Raw genomic sequence first — 18320 nt, forward strand, 5'->3', positions numbered from 1 at the left:
TAATAACTGCACAAACCAGCTGTTGCATCAATACCTTATTGACTCTGATCTGACCTCTCCCCAAGAATTGGGAAAGAAGGCAGACAAATGGGTCAGAACAAGGATTAAGCAGAAACCCCAGAACCAAGGTGGTGACCAGAAGAAAACAGACCAGAAGGGTGGTAATCAGAATCAGAAAGATAAAGAAAAAGACCAGAAGTCTTCAGGCCCCCAAACTAATAGTAAGGAGGGTGGTTCCCAAAATGGTAACAAGAAGAAGAAGAACAAAGGTCCAAAGACACCTTGGTGTAATACCTGCAAATCAGTTTCACACTGGGGCAGTGAGTGCACCAAGGCAAATCCAGTTCCCACCACTACAGCTCCTAAAGCAACTGCAACCCCAAGTACAGTAAGCAGTGGTGGAACACAGTCCAAGGGTGTAGCTGGGTTGACCCTGGGTATTGAAGTAGGATCTGGCCTAGTAAGAATCCCTACACAGGCAGTTCTCCTGTATGATGTGGACATTGAGTTGCCCACTGCAGTAAGCCCCACTAACCTGGGCAAATACAGGCAGACTCCCTTAATTAATGAGAAACTGGCTCAAGCTTACAGGGACACATGTGCCAGTGTTACAATGGTGACACCTGACTTTGTGGACCCTGGACAGATTGTACTAGGAGAGAGCTACCTAGTAACCAATGCAAGCAACTCCACTACTTCCCATAGTGTGGCAGTTGTGAACTTCTCCTGGGGAGGAGTTGATGGCCTAAAGAAAGTTGTGGTGAGTGCAGACCTACCAGTAGACTGTCTGTTAGGCAATGACCTTGAAAGCTCAGCATGGTCAGAAGTGGAGTACAGGACTCATGCAGAAATGCTAGGGATTTCAGAGCATGTCCTTGCCATGACAAGGGCTCAGGCTAAGAAGTGCCTTCCTGAACCAGTGGTGGATCTTGAAACAATAGACCAGCCACAACCCAAGAGAAGGAGCAAGAGAGGAAAGGCCCAGCCTTCCACCTTGCCCCAGGTTGAGGATCAGGTTTCAGAGGAAACTTATTCTGCAGTCCAAGAGGAGACTGTCTCTGAGGAGCTTGAACCTGACCAGGTTGAGTTTCTGGGGACAGGGGGACCCTCAAGGGCAGACCTGAGGCAGGCTCAATTAGATTGCCCTTCCCTTGAACCCCTCAGACAGCAGGCTGCTGCTGAGGCTGCTGGGGATGCCCAAGGTACCCATACTGTGTATTGGGATGATGGACTCTTTTATTCAGAGGCTAGAGCCCCCAAGCCTGGCATGACCAGGAGGTTGGTTATACCTCTGCAGTTTAGGGGATTCCTCCTTACCTTGGCCCATGATATTCCCCTTGCAGGACACTTAGGCCAGAACAAGACGTGGGACAGGCTTGTTTCACACTTTCACTGGCCTCACATGTCAGAGGATGTCAAGGAGTTTTGTCGCTCCTGTGTCACTTGCCAAGCCAGTGGTAAGTCAGGTGGCACAACAAAGGTCCCCCAAATACCACTACCTGTGGTGGGGGTCCCCTTTGAGAGAGTTGGAATTGATATTGTGGGTCCAATGGACCCCCAAACAGCATCTGGGAACAGATTCATACTGGTGGTAGTGTATCATGCCACCAGGTATCCAGAGGCTATTCCCCTAAGGACCACCACAGCACCTGTGGTGGCAAAGGCCCTCATTGCAGTTTTCTCAAGAGTGGGCTTTCCTAAGGAGGTACTATCAGATAGAGGCACGAATTTTATGTCTAGCTATCTGAAAGCAATGTGGAAGGAATGTGGAGTAAACTATAAGTTTACCACCCCATATCATCCACAGTGCAATGGGCTTGTGGAGAGATTTAACAAGACCCTTAAAGGCATGATAAAAGGATTACCAGAGAAGCTCAGGCGGAAATGGGACATTCTTTTACCCTGCCTGCTCTTTGCTTACAGAGAGGTCCCACAGAAGGGGGTTGGCTACAGCCCTTTTGAACTTTTGTTTGGCCACCCTGTGAGGGGTCCATTGTGTTTGGTGAAGGAAGGATGGGAGTTACCTCTCAAAAAGCCCAAACTAGACATAGTGGACTATGTACTTGGTCTCCGCTCCAGGATGGCTGAGTACATGGAAAGAGCATCCAAAAACCTGGAGGCCAGCCAAGAATTACAGAAAGCTTGGCATGACCAAAAGGCTGTGCTGGTAGAGTTCCAACCAGGACAGAAGGTATGGGTACTGGAGCCAGTGGCTCCAGCAGCACTCCAAGACAAATGGAGTGGACCCTATCCTATTATTGAGAAGAAGGGGGAAGTCACCTACTTGGTAGACTTTGGAACACCCAGGAGCCCTCACAGGGTAATCCATGTGAATCGCTTGAAGGCATTTGTGGACAGGGAGGACATGAGCTTGCTCATGGCCACAGATGGGGAACAGGAGGAAGAGAGTGACCCTCTCCCAGACCTGCTTTCTCAGAACCCTGATGATGGTTCAGTTGATGGAGTAGCCTTGGCAGGCAGCCTCACTGACCAGCAACAGGTGGACTGCAGACAAGTTTTGCAGGCCCACAGGCATTTGTTTTCACTCACACCCAGCCAGACTGACTGGTGTACCCATGTAGTGGACACTGGTGACAGTCTGCCTGTCAAGAATAAGATCTACAGGCAACCTGATCATGTCAGGGATTGCATCAAGGCTGAGGTGCAAAAGATGTTGGAGCTTGGAGTGATTGAGCCATCAGAGAGCCCATGGGCCAGCCCAGTAGTCCTGGTGCCAAAACCTCATACCCAAGATGGAAAGAGAGAAATGAGGTTTTGCGTGGATTACAGGGGTCTCAATGCTGTCACTAAGACAGATGCTCACCCCATTCCAAGAGCAGATGAGCTCATTGACAGATTGGCTTCTGCCAAGTTTCTGAGCACATTCGACCTGACAGCTGGCTACTGGCAAATCAGACTAGCTGAGGAGTCAAAGGCCAAGACAGCATTCTCTACCCCTAGTGGCCATTATCAGTTTGTGGTAATGCCCTTTGGTTTGAAGAATGCACCTGCCACTTTCCAAAGGTTGGTGAACCAAGTCCTTACTGGGTTGGATGACTTTTGTGCAGCTTATCTGGATGATATTGCTGTCTTTAGCTCCACCTGGGAGGATCACCTGATCCACCTGAAGAGAGTTTTGGAGGCCCTGCAGAAGGCAGGCCTAACTATCAAGGCCACTAAGTGCCAGATAGGGCAGAGTAAGGTTGTATACCTGGGCCATCTAGTAGGTGGAGGCCAGGTTCAGCCACTGGAGAGCAAAATCCAGGCCATACAGGACTGGGCTCCTCCAGTTACCCAGACACAAGTCAGAGCCTTCTTGGGCCTGACTGGGTATTACAGGAAGTTTGTGAAGAACTATGGGTCTATAGTGACACCATTAAATGACTTGACATCCAAGAAGATGCCAAAAAAGTTTCAGTGGACAGTTAGCTGTCAGAAGGCATTTGAAGACCTGAAGAAGGCCATGTGCTCTGCACCTATCCTAAAGAGTCCTGACTACTCCAAACAGTTCATTGTACAGACAGATGCTTCTGAGTTGGGGGTGGGAGCTGTGCTCTCACAACTTAATCAAGATGGTCAAGACCAGCCTATTGCTTTCATTAGCAGGAGTCTGACCCCAAGAGAAAAACGTTGGTCAGCCATTGAGAGGGAGGCCTTTGCTGTGGTTTGGGCATTAAAGAAGTTGAGGTCCTACTTGTTTGGAACTCACTTCCTGGTGCAAACAGACCATAAGCCCCTCTTGTGGCTTAATCAGATGAAGGGTGAAAATCCCAAACTGCTCAGGTGGTCCATTTCCCTACAGGGGATGGACTTTACAGTGGAGCACCGCCCAGGGACTGACCATGGTAATGCAGATGGTCTCTCCCGGTACTTCCACTTAGAACATGAAGACTTATCTGGTCAAGGTTAGTTTAATGTCCCTGCGTTTGGGGGGGGGGGGTTGTGTAGGAGAGTAGGGTCTGCTATCCTATGGTCACCCCAAATTTTTGCTTTTTGCTTCACTGGTTTTCGACTACTGAGGCTGTGGGCCTGCTGATCAGACCCCCAGCCTGCTGTTCTCTCACTAAATTACTGACACATGTGCTATAGGCACATACCAATTGGAAATGGACTCCTTGTCAGCCCCTGTATAATGCACTATAGGTGCACAGGGCATAGGGGCCACCAAGGCCTACCAGGGGCTGCAGCATATCTTTTGCCACCCCTGGCTGGTTCTTAAATTGACACAACTGGCTGATCACTCAGCTGGGGTAAGGTGGTGTAAACACCCCTTGCTTAGATATAGTATACCTATATCTAAACCTATATCTGGACACATGTAAACCTGTGAGCCACTCCTATAGAAGGCCTCATCAATCCTGGAGGCTGAGTGCGTGGTTTTATGTGAGATGGAGCTCTAGCATGAGCTGAGCCTGTCTGCAGCTGTCGGGAACAAATCCCTAAGCTGTTTCAGGATAATGCCATACCATATACTCTTAAGTGCCTTATAATCCTCGCGGTTAAATAGCAACTTTGGTTTGGCTTTATCAAAACATGTCGTGTAAGGTGTCATACGATTTGGAATACCATCCCCTCGCCAGTTCTGGCGACGGGGATGGCATTCCACCCCTCTAGAGGGGTAAGACATGTTCCTTTACTGAAACGCGGTTAATCTCTCCAAAGACCTTAGATCCACAAAATGGATGCCTCTGCCACAGACAAATGTCTGGACCCCTGTAGCTGACCGAAACTCAGCCAAAGGGATCCTGGACAAAGGGTTTCCTGTCACAGGAGGGTGTCACCGCCCTCCAGACAGGAGATAGTGGATTGTAGCAGGGAGGTTTGAAAGAAACCAGACACTGCCTGGGGCGCACAAGGCTGCCCCTTGCATAATCCGGCCAAACCGGTTCTGGGGCACTCCAGCCCTCGTGCCAGGGCGGCCTGGATCAAAGGAAGGGGGTGTATCCACCAACTTCCTGGGTTCCACCCATAGGGGTGGACCTAGCAGGTAATCACGCCCCCCAGATTCGAATAAGAGTGGGAGCAGTGCCAATGCACATCAGATTTCCTGGAAGAAACATTTGAAACGAAATTCTGGACCCTTCGCCCTCCATCTCAACGTGGAAGCCCGAAGAATCTCCCTTGTGGTCAAGGAGTGACCACCCTGCAGCAGCAGGCACCATCCAGCCCTCGACGTCTACTTAGTTGCAGTTCCCGCCGGAACTCGAGCGACTGAGATCGACGAGATCAAGCCTGCCTGCCTTCTAACAGCCTGATCCACAGTCCCTGCAAAGCTGAGACCCGTGGAGGCGACCGGAAGCGTGGGGCACGCCATCTTGAATTGACCACGAGACGCTGACCGTGCAGCCCACGAGTAATCCTCGAAGCTGTGCACCGGGGTTTGAGAAGCCCCTACCCTGAGCTGCTCCTGAGCCGAAGTTCAGCCCTCTACACTCGACGAGTGCTGCATGGGGCCCTTTGGCTCTATTTGGCTCAACGCGTTGGCCCGGTCACTTGCCAGCTGGCTAGTGGTCCCTGTGCCGACGAACTAACTAAGAAGACTCGTGAATCTGGTTGCTCCAGATCCACTCCAGCTCCCCTGAAAAGGAGCCCCGACTCTGACCTTCCTGGTCCGAGTGAGAAGCAATCTTCCGATCCCGCGTGGATTGCTCTTGCCAAGGCTTGTTTGCTCCAAACTTGAAGCCGACTGCACCGACGGTGAGAGCCTGCGTGGGACAGATCGTGACCTGCTCCTGGACGTCGCAGATGCCCCAGAGCCCACGTGACAGCGGAGAGAAGCTCCTCGACGACCACCTGATTGCGCCCGACATTGCCTGGTTCCGTCCTGGTTCCACCCTGGTCACTGCTGAGTGACCCAGACTCTGTCCCCTCTGCTTTCAGGTACTCTACAACTTGAGTCCACCCTTGGACTCCACCGGACACTTCATCTTTAACCCGCCTGCAGCCCTTTCAGCTTCAAGCACCAAGAGCCTGCGAGACAGAACCCGACGCCACTTCGACCCTGTGCACCCACTTCCTGTGGGTGAGGTAACTTTGCTCCGCCGGTGTTCCCACACTGGTGCACACCTCTAGGGTCTGTGTGTTAAGTTTTGTTCCTCTAGGTTCAGCGGAAGTGTCCTTTAACTTTAACTTTACAACTTTTACGCACCATTGGTTAACATTGGTGCGTGCGTGCGCTTTCCGCACATCTCCCGAATCCCGAGGGCCATTCCCGACTTCAGCATTGCTTGTCCTGACTGCTCCCAGCGATTCCCTAGGCCCTAGGCCTAACCACTGCTCGAGTTGCATCTCTTATACCACTTGTTTAGTATATGGTTTGAGTGGCCCCCCTGCCCTCATCCATAATTGTGCAACTTTGTATGTTTAAACAGTGCTTTTGATTTAACGCTTGTGCCCCTTTATTCATAAAGAATACTGGGGATTGTTTTTAGTAATAAACACATATATTTTTATAATATATACTTGTGTGGTGTCCTTTCATTTGGTATTACAGGATTGTATGTGGTAAAACAGCTCGCTTAACACGACCTCTTAAGTTAAGCCTTTAGGCTGCTTAGTCCATGCTACCCCTAGGATAGCTTGTCTAATAAGGTTGACTTACAACCAGACGTAAGGGATTGTTTGGTCAGGTAGTAGGTGGTTCCAGAATTGGAAACATCCTCTACCAGGCCAACTTCTCACAAAATGGCAAACACGTCTTTCTGTGACCTGCTCAGATACTCAATGGGATCTTATTTTAGAAGGATTGCACAAGAGTGTTAGAGAAGCCCGCCTTAAATTTAGTATTTTTAAAATCCTTCATGAATGGCACTGGTCTCCGGTTAAACTGCATCATGCTAATTTACTTTCGCATTCCTTGTGTTGGAGATGTTCAGCTTCCAGGTGTGACATCACGCACATTATATGTGAATGCCCTCGTACTAGATCATACTGGCTTTTCATACGAAATACCTTGGCTCATTCTATGTCATTGCCCCTACCCTTTACCTCTGCAAACATAATTTTACATGACTTTCGTGACCTTCCCAAGTTTACCAAACCACAGGTTCGCCTTCTACACACTGCTTTAGCCACGGCAAAAATGTGTATACTGCGTCACTGGAAATCCTCCCTACCTCCTTCTCAGGAGGAATGGTTGGTGGCAATGATACAAACAGCTTCATATGAGCGTATAATTTATAATGTACAGGACCAAGCTTCCATTTTTCTTCAAGTATGGTCCCCATTCTTGGAAACCACAGTCGATAATGAGTCTGCCTCTCCTACTTCTTCTGCTGCGCCTATTACTCCTTCCTAATCTTACCTTTTTTTTTTCCTTATACCATGTTTCTTTTATCTTACTCATCTATTTATTTATTTTTTGCCTCGTATCGTTCTTTTTATTGCTTTCATTCTTCTTTATAACTAGATTGCTACTCTGGGTTTTTTTTTTTCCCTTTCTTTCTCTCTTACCCTTCTTATTTCTTTTTTCCTTTCTTCTTCTTTCCCTTCTTATTTCTTTACTAAACTACACTTTCAGAATACTAGAGGATATGTTGTTTTACATCTATGTTATCATAATTTAGGAATGCCTTCCTCATTTGTATTGTATATCATTCCTTCTTCTGCATATGTATCTGCATTTGTAATTTGTTTGAAATTTTCTTAATAAATAATTTCAACAGAAAGAAGTCAATGGGGGATTTTCCTTCCCCTGATTTTCTATTTTAAATCTCCCCTGCCTGTCCTGAAATGTTGCCTGTGTGATTATTACTGGATTTGAGACTCTTCGCAGCCTGGACCCAGAGCACAAGTCCCCATGGGGCTGCTGCAGGAGCCTTGCTGTCACTGAACGGGGCGTGGCCAGCCACAGTCATTTGCATACCCAGAAGCCTCTGCGGCAAACACCAGATTCATCACTGCAGGTGATACAGGCGTTTGTTTGATAGGAGAAGGAGCGCCTGTAGCTGTGCACTCTCAGGCATTCATGAGAGTGACTGACACGTCACCGCTGTAAAGTCACCCTACCAGTAGGAATTGATAGTTTTATTGTGATGGTGTGGACAGGACAACTATCCACATTATCCGCATTTTATGTTCTTCATTTTCGTCGCGGGTCACGTGCACTTCGAGGGGCCGTGAGAAGCGGAATTTGTTGACATTTTTGTAGGGTTTCTGTACTAGAGGCTCCGTGATTGGTTGAAATGTGAGTCCTCCGTGTGTGGTCGGGCCTCGCTGAGGAGAGGCGCGCCCGCTGCTTTCTTCAGAAAGGCGCCATCGCAGCGCGCGCGTCACCGGGTGACGGAAGGCGTCACAGGGTCACGTGACGCAGAACGAGGCGCCATGCGTAAGGACTGACGCGCGCCTGCGGGAGGTGCACCGCTCCTTCTTGTCGCTAGAGGTCAGGAGGCTCCAGAGGAACTTTCAGCGCGTCACCAGCACTCTGCATACCCACAATCCTGTGCGCGCCTCATAATGCTGCTTTACTTTCAAATAAATGCAGGGCTCTTTGAGGCATTGAATATGATAAAGAGCAGACGTTTAAGAACGAAGGGGCCAGAGTATCAGTCCTCAAGTAGGAAGACACGAACCGTTGTTAGGCACACTACTTTTCTAAGGGAAATTTCGGGTTATTAGTGTATGGTGCTGAAGATTAAAGGAAATAAAGCATTGTTAAAGTCAATAGTGCCCAATATAGAGACCTTAATTAATAACTGGAACTGCTCCCCATTTGCTGGAAAACATACAGTCGGTTTAATACTGAAGTTTATAAAGCGCGACAGCTACCCCAGACAAGGGGATACCAAGAGAAACTGAAGATTTCCCTAACCTGACCGATAGAAAGCGAGTGAATGTCATGAATGTAATCAACGTGGATGCAGAAGACAGAAGCGGGAGGGACCTACCTCAGAAGCGGGAGGGACCTACCTCAGAAGCGAGAGGGACCTACCGCTGGCTCTAACGAAGATAACGAATGAACACAGAGGACAGAAGCGAGAGGGACCTACCTCTGAAGCGGGAGGGACCTACCTCAGAAGCGGTAGGGACCTACCTCAGAAGCGGGAGGGACCTACCTCAGAAGCAGGAGGGACCTACCTCAGAAGCAAGAGGGACCTACCTCAGAAGCGAGAGGGACCTACCTCAGAAGCACGAGGGACCTACCTCAGAAGCAAGAGGGACCTACCTCAGAAGCGAGATGGACATTCCTCAGAAGCGGGAGAGACGTACCGCTGGCTCTAACCAAGATAACAAATGAACGCAGAGGACAGAAGCGAGAGGGACCTACCTCAGAAGCGGGAGGGACCTACCTCAGAAGCGGGAGGGACCTACCTCTGAAGCAGGAGGGACCTACCTCAGAAGCGAGAGGGACCTACCTCAGAAGCGGGAGAGACCTACCGCTGGCTCTAATGAAGATAACGAATGAACGCAGAGAACAGAAGCGAGTGGGACCTACCTCTCAGAAGCGGGAGGGACCTACCTCAGAAGCAGGAGGAACCTACCTCAGAAGCGGGAGGGACCTACCTCAGAAGTGAGAGGGACCTACCTCAGAAGCAGGAGAAACCTAACTCAGAAGCGGGAGGGACCTAACTCAGAAGCGAGAGGGACCTACCTCAGAAGCGGGAGGGACCTATCTCAGAAGCGGGAGGGACCTACCTCAGAAGCGGGAGGGACCTACCTCAGAGGCTGGAGGAACCTACCTCAGAAGCGGGAGGGACCTACCTCAGAAGTGAGAGGGACCTACCTTAGAAGCAGGAGGAACCTAACTCAGAAGCGGGAGGGACCTACCTCAGAAGTGGGAGGGACCTACCTCAGAAGCAGGAGGGACCTACCTCAGAAGCAGGAGGGACCTACCTCAGAAGCAGGAGGAACCTACCTCAGAAGCGGGAGGGATCTACCTCAGAAGCAGGAGGGACCTACCTCCGAAGCAGGAGGGACCTACCTCAGAAGCGGGAGGGACCTACCACTGGGAGGGACCCACCTCAGAAGCAGGAGGAACCTACCTCAGAAGCGGGAGGAACCTACCTCAGAAGCGGGAGGGACCTACCTCAGAAGTGAGAGGGACCTACCTCAGAAGCAGAAGGATCCTAACTCAGAAGCGGGAGGGACCTACCTCAGAAGCAGGAGGAACTTACCTCAGAAGCGGGAGGAACCTTCCTCAGAAGCGGGAGGGACCTACCTCAGAAGTGAGAGGGACCTACCTCAGAAGCAGAAGGATCCTAACTCAGAAGCGGGAGGGACCTACCTCAGAAGCAGGAGGAACTTACCTCAGAAGCGGGAGGGACCTACCTCAGAAGCAGGAGGGACCTACCTCAGACGCAGGAGGAACCTACCTCAGAAGCGGGAGGGATCTACCTCAGAAGCAGGAGGGATCTACCTCAGAAGCAGGAAGGACCTACCTCAGAAGCGGGAGGAACCTACCTCAGAAGCGGGAGGAACCTACCTCAGAAGCGGAGGGACCTACCTCAGAAGCGGGAGGGACCTACCTCAGAAGCAGGAGGGACATACCTCAGAAGTGGGAGAGACCTACCGCTGGCTCTAACGAAGATAACGAATGAACGCAGAGGACAGAAGCGAGGGGACCTACCTCAGAGGCGGAAGGGACCTACCTCAGAAGCGGGAGGGACCTACCTCAGAAGCAAGAGGGACCTACTTCAGAAGCGGGAGGGACCTACCGCTGGCTCTAACGAAGATAACGAATGAACGCAGAGGACAGAAGCGAGAGGGACCTACCTCAGAAGCTGGAGGGACCTACCGCTGGCTCTAGTGGAGATAACGTATAAATGCACAGCTGGAGCTGGGCTCCCCTGCTGCACCTCGGTTAGACAAGATAAAGTATTCTACTCCCGGCCTTTAAAGTGTCAAGGGCTGTTGATTTACAAAAAACTATTCAATATAAGGTGCCACTGCATGACTAATATGCTCTGGTCGCGAATGCTGTACTTGTAATTGTACTGTTGCTATTGCTAAAAAGACAATCTTTTAAATTTGCTTTTAGAAATTTGCCATGTTTTAAATACTTGCACATTACTCATATGTTTGGGTCTTCAGACTGATCCCTTAGTATTCTGTTTTCCTTTCCGCTTGTTGCCTCCTCTGCCTTGTGCCCCTTTCCACCGCGGGTGTTCCCGTTTGCATGGAGGGCGCGTCGGCAAACAGTTGGTCCCCACTCCCATTGGCTGAACTTGGTCAGGTGGGACGCCAGACTCGGGATCGTACATATTTAAACGGGATGACTTTCTCCGCGTTCAGCGGACGCGCGCCGAGGTCGCGCCAAAGTCAAGCCCGTCCGCGCCTGTCCGCGCTGAGGACGCGCCAGGGGCCAGGCGGGCCGGGCCAGGATTCGCTCTTCAGCCAGATCGTGAGTTGTATACTCGGTCCGCTCTCCTCTCTGTCAGGCCTCCTCCTAGGTCATGTCATTTTACCTTATATCCAGATATTTATTTAATATGCAGTGTTGCAAGGGGGCTTTAAGATCTGTACGGTCCCGGCAATTCATTAGAAATCAGGTACAGCATGGGCGAGCAAAGCCCGTAGTAAACCCTATAAACCCTATTAAGGAGGCAGGCTTGCTTATTAATGCTAGGTCACTGGTCCGAAATAATGTGTCTTTTAACGACTTCGTCTCGCAAAGAAAACCCCCCTGGGTTTTTATAACCGAAACCTGGGGCTATGACTCCTCAGGCCCGGATCTTGTGGAGGCAGTCCCAGAGGGCTATACCCTGACCAGGATGGACAGGACTGGTCGCAGGGGTGGGGGGTTGGGAATTTTATTTAGAGACACTTTCATCTGCCGCACTGAGCCTCTTTCCTCTACCTCCGACAATTTTGAGGCAATGTACTTTTCTATAAACTTCACCCCCTTAGCTTCCTTTTCTGGCATTCTCTGCTATAGACCTCCTGGCCCTAGTACTACTTTTTCTCAAAATGTTCTTAAACTTTTAGCGCCTTTTATTGATAAACCCAACTTAAGTATCTTAGGCGACTTCAATTTCCATCTAGAGGCTGCAGATGCTAAAGACACTGCTGCTCTGGTGGAAGGTCTAGCCGCATGCAGTCTGGTCCAATTGGTTAATGGCCCTACGCACTCCGCTGGCCACACGCTGGATGGCATCTTCACTAATAATGCCAGATTAACGACTGGAACACCCATCCCTCTGACTTGGTCCGATCATCGGGTAGTACCATTCCACCTTAATGTTAATCCTATGCCACCTAATCTGCCTAAGAGTAACCTATGGGAGACCAGAAGGAACTATAGAGAGATCAATGATGCTACTCTTGCACCATTTATGAATGCTTTTAGTACTCTCCCTCTGTCTGATCCCAATACGGCCGCACTAGGTTTGTCTAATGCCCTATCCAATGCAATAGACACCAAGGCTCCGGCAAAACAGCACTACTCAGCCCGTAAAAGTCCCTCACGGCCCTGGTACTCTGATCGCCTCAGGCTTCTGCGACAGAAGTGTAGACGACAGGAGAGGTTTTGGCATGCTCACCCTGACTCCATGGGAAAAGCCCTACATAAATCATTGTTGAGAGACTACAAGAAGGCTATTGTGGAAGAAAAAAGGAGTCACTTTACTAACCTTACTTCCTCCCTAAAATCATCGAGAGATTTGTTTAAAATAATTGACACACTTTCTGCACCTAAAGTAGCTGACCCTACTATTGAGACGCAGGAGCTTTGTGATAATATCCCGAGTTTTTTTCACTCAAAAATTGCTGATATTTACAATTCTCTCGAAACTCTCAACCTGGAGCTGGATGCCAACTTGGCACCTTCCTCTCTTTCACTCTCTCCCTCCCAAGTTGAGGCCGTCCAAGTTAACCCCAAATTGCGTCTCATCGGCTTCCCTCTTTTGACCCTAGAAGATCTAAACCGCCTTCTTGACGCCACTAAGTCAAGCTCGCCCTTGGATCCCTGTCCTTTAAAAACCCTAAAGACCTGTAGAGAGGTTATTCTTCCACCTTTATTAGAGGTCATGAACCTGTCTATTAGCAAGGGGATTTTTCCTCTATCATGGAAAACTGCTGTTGTTAAACCGCTACTCAAAAAGGCCTCTCTGGATCCAGGAGTCTTAAAAAACGACCGTCCTATTTCTTTACTTCCAGCCCCGGCCAAGATACTTGAGGCCCACCTCAATCGAAATCTCTCCACTTTTATGGAAAGTTCTAACCTGCTGGATATTTCTCAACACGGGTTTCGTACCGCACACAGCACAGAGTCTGCCCTCACGGTTGTGATTAACAACATCCGTTCTGAGGTTGATAGGGGACACTCGACTCTGCTGGTGTTGCTAGATCTCAAAGCAGCTTTTGACACCCTGTCCCCATCCATCCTGATCTCCAGGCTTGAGGGGATTGGTGTAGAGGGCACTGCTCTCAGTTTACACTCCTCTTTTTTACATCATAGAGAGCAGAGAGTTAAGATGGGTAATTTTCTCTCTTCCTCTCAGTCAGTGCAATGTGGGGTACCGCAGGGCTCTTCGCAGAGTCCTCTATTATTCAACATCTATGTTACCCCACTCGCTAAGGTGGTGAGATCTTTCGGTTTTGAGGTGCTATCATATGCCGATTATACCCAGATTATAGTTTCCATCACTCAGTCGGCAAGCGATTCAGCCCTTAAATTTAGAGCATGTATGGAGGCTGTCTCCCAATGCATGGTGCGAAATTTCCTAAAATTGAACGGGGAAAAGATGGAGGTTATGATTTTTGGAGGAAATCAGAACCTGTGGTCTGAGGACTGGTGGCCACCCTCCTTGGGGGAATGCCCTCATCCTACTCTTTCTGCTAGAAACCTCGGAGTGTTAATCGATTCAGCTCTATCATTTGACTCTCAGGTCAACAGAACGGTGTCCACCTGTTGTGCCATCCTAAGAACTCTGAGGAAGATCGCCCCGTATCTGTCCCATGCAGCACGGAGACAAGCAACAGTTGCCTTGGTCTGATCTAGGCTTTATTATTGTAATGCCCTCTACAGCGGCATTAAAAAGAGCTCCATCCATCGCCTCCAAATGGTGCAGAACGCCGCGGCCAGGATGGTCTTGAACCTTCCTAGGCTAGCTTCGGTAACTCAGGCCAGAAAGGATCTCCACTGGCTCCCGATACTCTCCAGGATTTCCTTTAAACTTCTTTGCCTGGCCCACAGAGCTGTATATGGCTCAGGCTCAGAGGGTATTAGGTCCCTTTTGTGTGTTTACACTCCCAGTAGAACTCTCCGCTCAGCATCCAAGAAGCTGCTTTCGGTTCCAAGATTTGTGAAGGCAAGGTGGGGAGGTAGAGCCTTTTCCACCCTGGCCCCCAAACTCTGGAACTCCCTCCCTCCGGAACTTTCTAGTCAGTCTTCTCTGGTGGTCTTTTGGAAACTCCTAAAGACCTGGCTTTTTTCTCAGGCGTACTAGTGGCCTTGCATTCGGCAGTCTGAGATTTTATGTTTGTTTTCTCGCGCCTTGATGCCCTTTGCGGCTAAGTTTGCGCATTATAAAACTCCTTTTCCTTTAATTTAATTTCATTTCAGTATGCAACACCAGCTGTACAGGGTATGGAAAGGAACAATGTGCAGCACAGAAAGAGCAGACATGTGTTTTGCTGTACACTGACATCCCTGAGTGCACGCACAAATAGCCAAAAAGACTGTACATTTGAAGGAATCATTTGCACAAATGTATGTTATTGCGGTTGGTGGTTTGATTGGTGATGCAAATGATCTTGACAGTAGGTGAGATGTGGCCACCACTATGGCTTAGCAATCCATGCAGCTGACTCGCCGAGCTGTAATCCATCCGTCACACTTTTTCATTACTAGATTCACACACACTGAGGGGCATATTCACAAGGAGCTATCGCCGAGTTAACTTAACTTTATCACAGCCAAACTCGCGATAAAAACATCGTCCCATTCACAAGCTGGTGCAAACTGCACATAGCACCAGTTTACCAGCAATAGCAGCCGCAATAAACATCGCCACAGATGACCACAGCAACCGTCGCTAATGAGATGCAGAGTAGGCGTTCCTGTGCCAAAAGCCGCAACAACACCACTCCTCAACATTCACAACAAACAGCCCAATCGGCCCTAAGAACACAGAACAGACGATAAAGCACGTTTGCACCAGGATATTAACATCTGACCTGGTGTAAAGTCGGACCACAGCCTGCCCCACAAAAGGGAGCCCAGCCCAGAGCCACACCTGAAGAACAACAGATGCCATGGAGCCAACGATCATGCAGCTCGGACCACCAAGAGAGCCACAACACCCACCGATACCCCCCCCAACCCAGGACCCCAACCCCCCCACCCCCTGAACTCTCCCCGGACCACCACAGAGGCAGGGCAGACAAAGACAGCAGATCCTGGAAATGCATCTGCATCACAGACCAAACACCTGACAATGCCATTGCCCCAAAAGGACAACCATCCTACGCATCCTGACCATCATCGCACAACAGGCCGATGGCACCAACACAGCGTACAACCAACATCCCACCACACACAAAGCGGCTGGCTGTGCTGCACATGTTGGCCTCTGGAACCCCCCAAACAACACCCGCCAAAGTCTGAGGAGTCACACAACCAGCCACATCAAAGTCCTGCACACCTATCGTGGACAACACCATCAGCCTGCTACCTCATTCCATATACGTACAACACAATGCGCAGGATCCGTCGGATACCAAGCAAGGACCATATGCCATAGCTGGATGCACACACGTGTAGGTGGCTATCCACAGCACACATGTCATGCTTGTGCCCCTTAGTGACACAGCACAGAAGCACTTCTACAGGAAGCACACGTATTCCATCAATGTGCAACCAACAGTTGACCACCGTATAAACGCCGCCAATGTTGCAACAAAATACCCAGCCAGTGTGCATGAGTCCTTCAGCCTCCGACAGTCCATCATCAACCAGCGCGCCCAGGATGGTACCAAGGAAAATGCACAACCCCTTGTCAAGTTGCTAATGAACACCCCACACAACTCAAATCAAAAACCATGCAACTAACAACTCTGGATATGCACACGTCACAAAATCCCAACCAACATGCAAAACAACATGCCCACCCACCAGACACGACAGAACAACTTACAATGGTAAACTGGGATAGCCGTGGACATGAGCCATCAACGTCATGGCACCTCAGCCACACAATTGCGGAATGTGGGGAGAGGTGGAGCCAGGCATTTGTGAAGGTGGTTGGAGAACCATGTTCTGGAAAGTACACAATGCCAAAATTTGGAAGGGTGCAGTAAACACCCATATCCATGGCGACATACACCGCTGGTGTATGGAGTGTAGTGGACAGTGGACGCAACCATGTCCCCACAGCCAGTGGGGTACCCTGAATCCAGAGACTGTATAGTCTCTCAAGAAAAATATCATGAGAGACCGTGTCGAATGTCGCGGACAGGTCGAGAAGCACCAGCATCGCTGCTTCACCTGCGTCCAAATATTCTCAAATGTTTTCAGAAACCTCCAGCAGCGCAGTCTCTGTGCTATATCCGGATCTAAACCCGGATTGTGAGTCATGTAAATGATGGCACGTCTCAAGATAGCTCGATAATTGCTCCTGAACTACTTTTTCCTGGACTTTGACTCGTTTAGGTAGCAGGGAAATGGGGCGGTAATTTTTTAAAACAGAAAGATCTGCATCCGTTTTTTTCCAAATAGGTATTAGCGTGGCCTGTTTACAGTTCAAAGGGAAAAAGGGAAAGCCCCAGTTCACAGGGAGGTGTTCCAAATCAGGGTCAAAGGAAAGATAATGAGGGGGGCTAAAGAGCTAAATAATAATGCCAGGCAGGGGTCCTTTGTGGAGCTTGATTTACAGGCAAGTAATTTTTGGAGTGCTAAATCAGTGGAGATCGGGTGAAAGGTGGTGAAGGCTCACTATTGGTTACCACTGAGTTATAAACCGGGCAATCCAGAGTAGGGCCGGACGTAGAGTAAATGTCTAAAATGTTATCTTGAAAGAAATCCAATAGTCCATTACAGAGTTCCTGAGTAGGGGGAATCATGCTAGATACTGCGAACGGTTTAGTAAAATCTTTCACTATTATAAAAAGGGTTTTCGAAGAATTACCGGTGGAGTTCACTTTCTTGACAAAATACTCTCTCATTACTGAGCGCTTAAGTTTGTGAAAATTCTTAATCGTGGCTCTGTAAATTGATTTAGCCTCTGTTTCATAGGATAGTCTCGAATTCTGTTTGAGTTTCTTGCACTGACTTTTTTCATCGCGCAGAGCGGGAGTAAACCAGGGGGCAGATGTTTTTTTTCTAGAGGAGACAATAGGGTGCTCAGGGGCAGAGGCGAGCCAATAATTAAAGTTAGATACATCTAGTTCCAAACCCCCCTCCAACTGCAGATGGGTGCGAGAAAGGGCGGGAGCCAAAGTGTTACAAGTGATTTTAAACCATTTCCTACTGTGTTCCCGGGCCAAAGAGGAATTAGTTGATTCAGAGAGAGTAGACACACTAAACAGGATTAAAAAAATGGTCTGACCATGTAAAAGGTATATAAATATGTGAATATTGTACAATGATGGTTTGATATAAATTGGATAATAAAAATAATTGATTTACTCTGGAATAAATAATGGTTCCAAAGACTAATCTGATTTTTTGAGTAAGTTGTGAGGCACTCTACAGGCCCCCTTCCTATTCAGTGGGCAATACTGGTGCTTGTTTTGGTTTGTAGTTTATAGTGAGGCTTGTCCTTATTGCCCGTGAGCCCAGACCCAGTTTTGGTTACGGTACGGCATGTAAGAGGTACAGGCAGAGCCGTGGACAGATTAGGGTTGTACGTAAACAATAAATGTAGAGTATGGTCGGCCCGATGGGTAGGGCCTCTAACCCGCTGGGTTAGATTAAGGCCTTCCAGGGTTTCTAGGAGCTGTCCAGCTTTAGTGCACTTAGTATCATCCACATGTAAGTTAAAATCACCAAGGAATATAATGTGTGTATGTTTAAGCGACATATCAGCCGCAATATTATAAAACTCTGTAAAATGTTGAGGCGGGGAGCTAGGGGGTCTGAAAATAAGAATTCCAGCCATGGCTATATTCGATACAGCAGAGATGCTGAAATACATAGATTCTAAGGGGCTGATGTTAGGGATTTTCCTGGAAGAAATAGCCCAGCCCGAACGCATGATCACTGCAATCCCACAACCCACCTTGTTGTTAGGCCTCTTTATTCCCACAAAACGATATTCAGGGGGGGTGCCAAGATTGAGGTCGGGATTAGAAATATCCCTAACCCATGTTTCCTAGGCATGAGTTGCAAGGAAAAGCAAAACGTCATCCGAATGGCGGGGTAGCGATCTACAATTGAGAAAACA

At 49.0% G+C, this 18320-nt stretch overlaps 1 protein-coding gene across 1 annotated transcript in view; it reads left to right on the plus strand.

Moving 5' to 3' along the window:
- Positions 1–18320, plus strand: part of LOC144805946 (uncharacterized) — a 389169-nt gene that overhangs the window by 141934 nt on the left and 228915 nt on the right. The window contains 1 exon segment of the mRNA XM_078672408.1: positions 11923–13413. Within this exon segment, the coding sequence (XP_078528534.1) occupies positions 11923–13413 (1491 nt within the window).

The sequence above is a fragment of the Lissotriton helveticus genome (assembly GCF_964261635.1).
Source record: "Lissotriton helveticus chromosome 1_1 unlocalized genomic scaffold, aLisHel1.1 SUPER_1_unloc_34, whole genome shotgun sequence".
Classification (NCBI taxonomy): domain Eukaryota; kingdom Metazoa; phylum Chordata; class Amphibia; order Caudata; family Salamandridae; genus Lissotriton; species Lissotriton helveticus.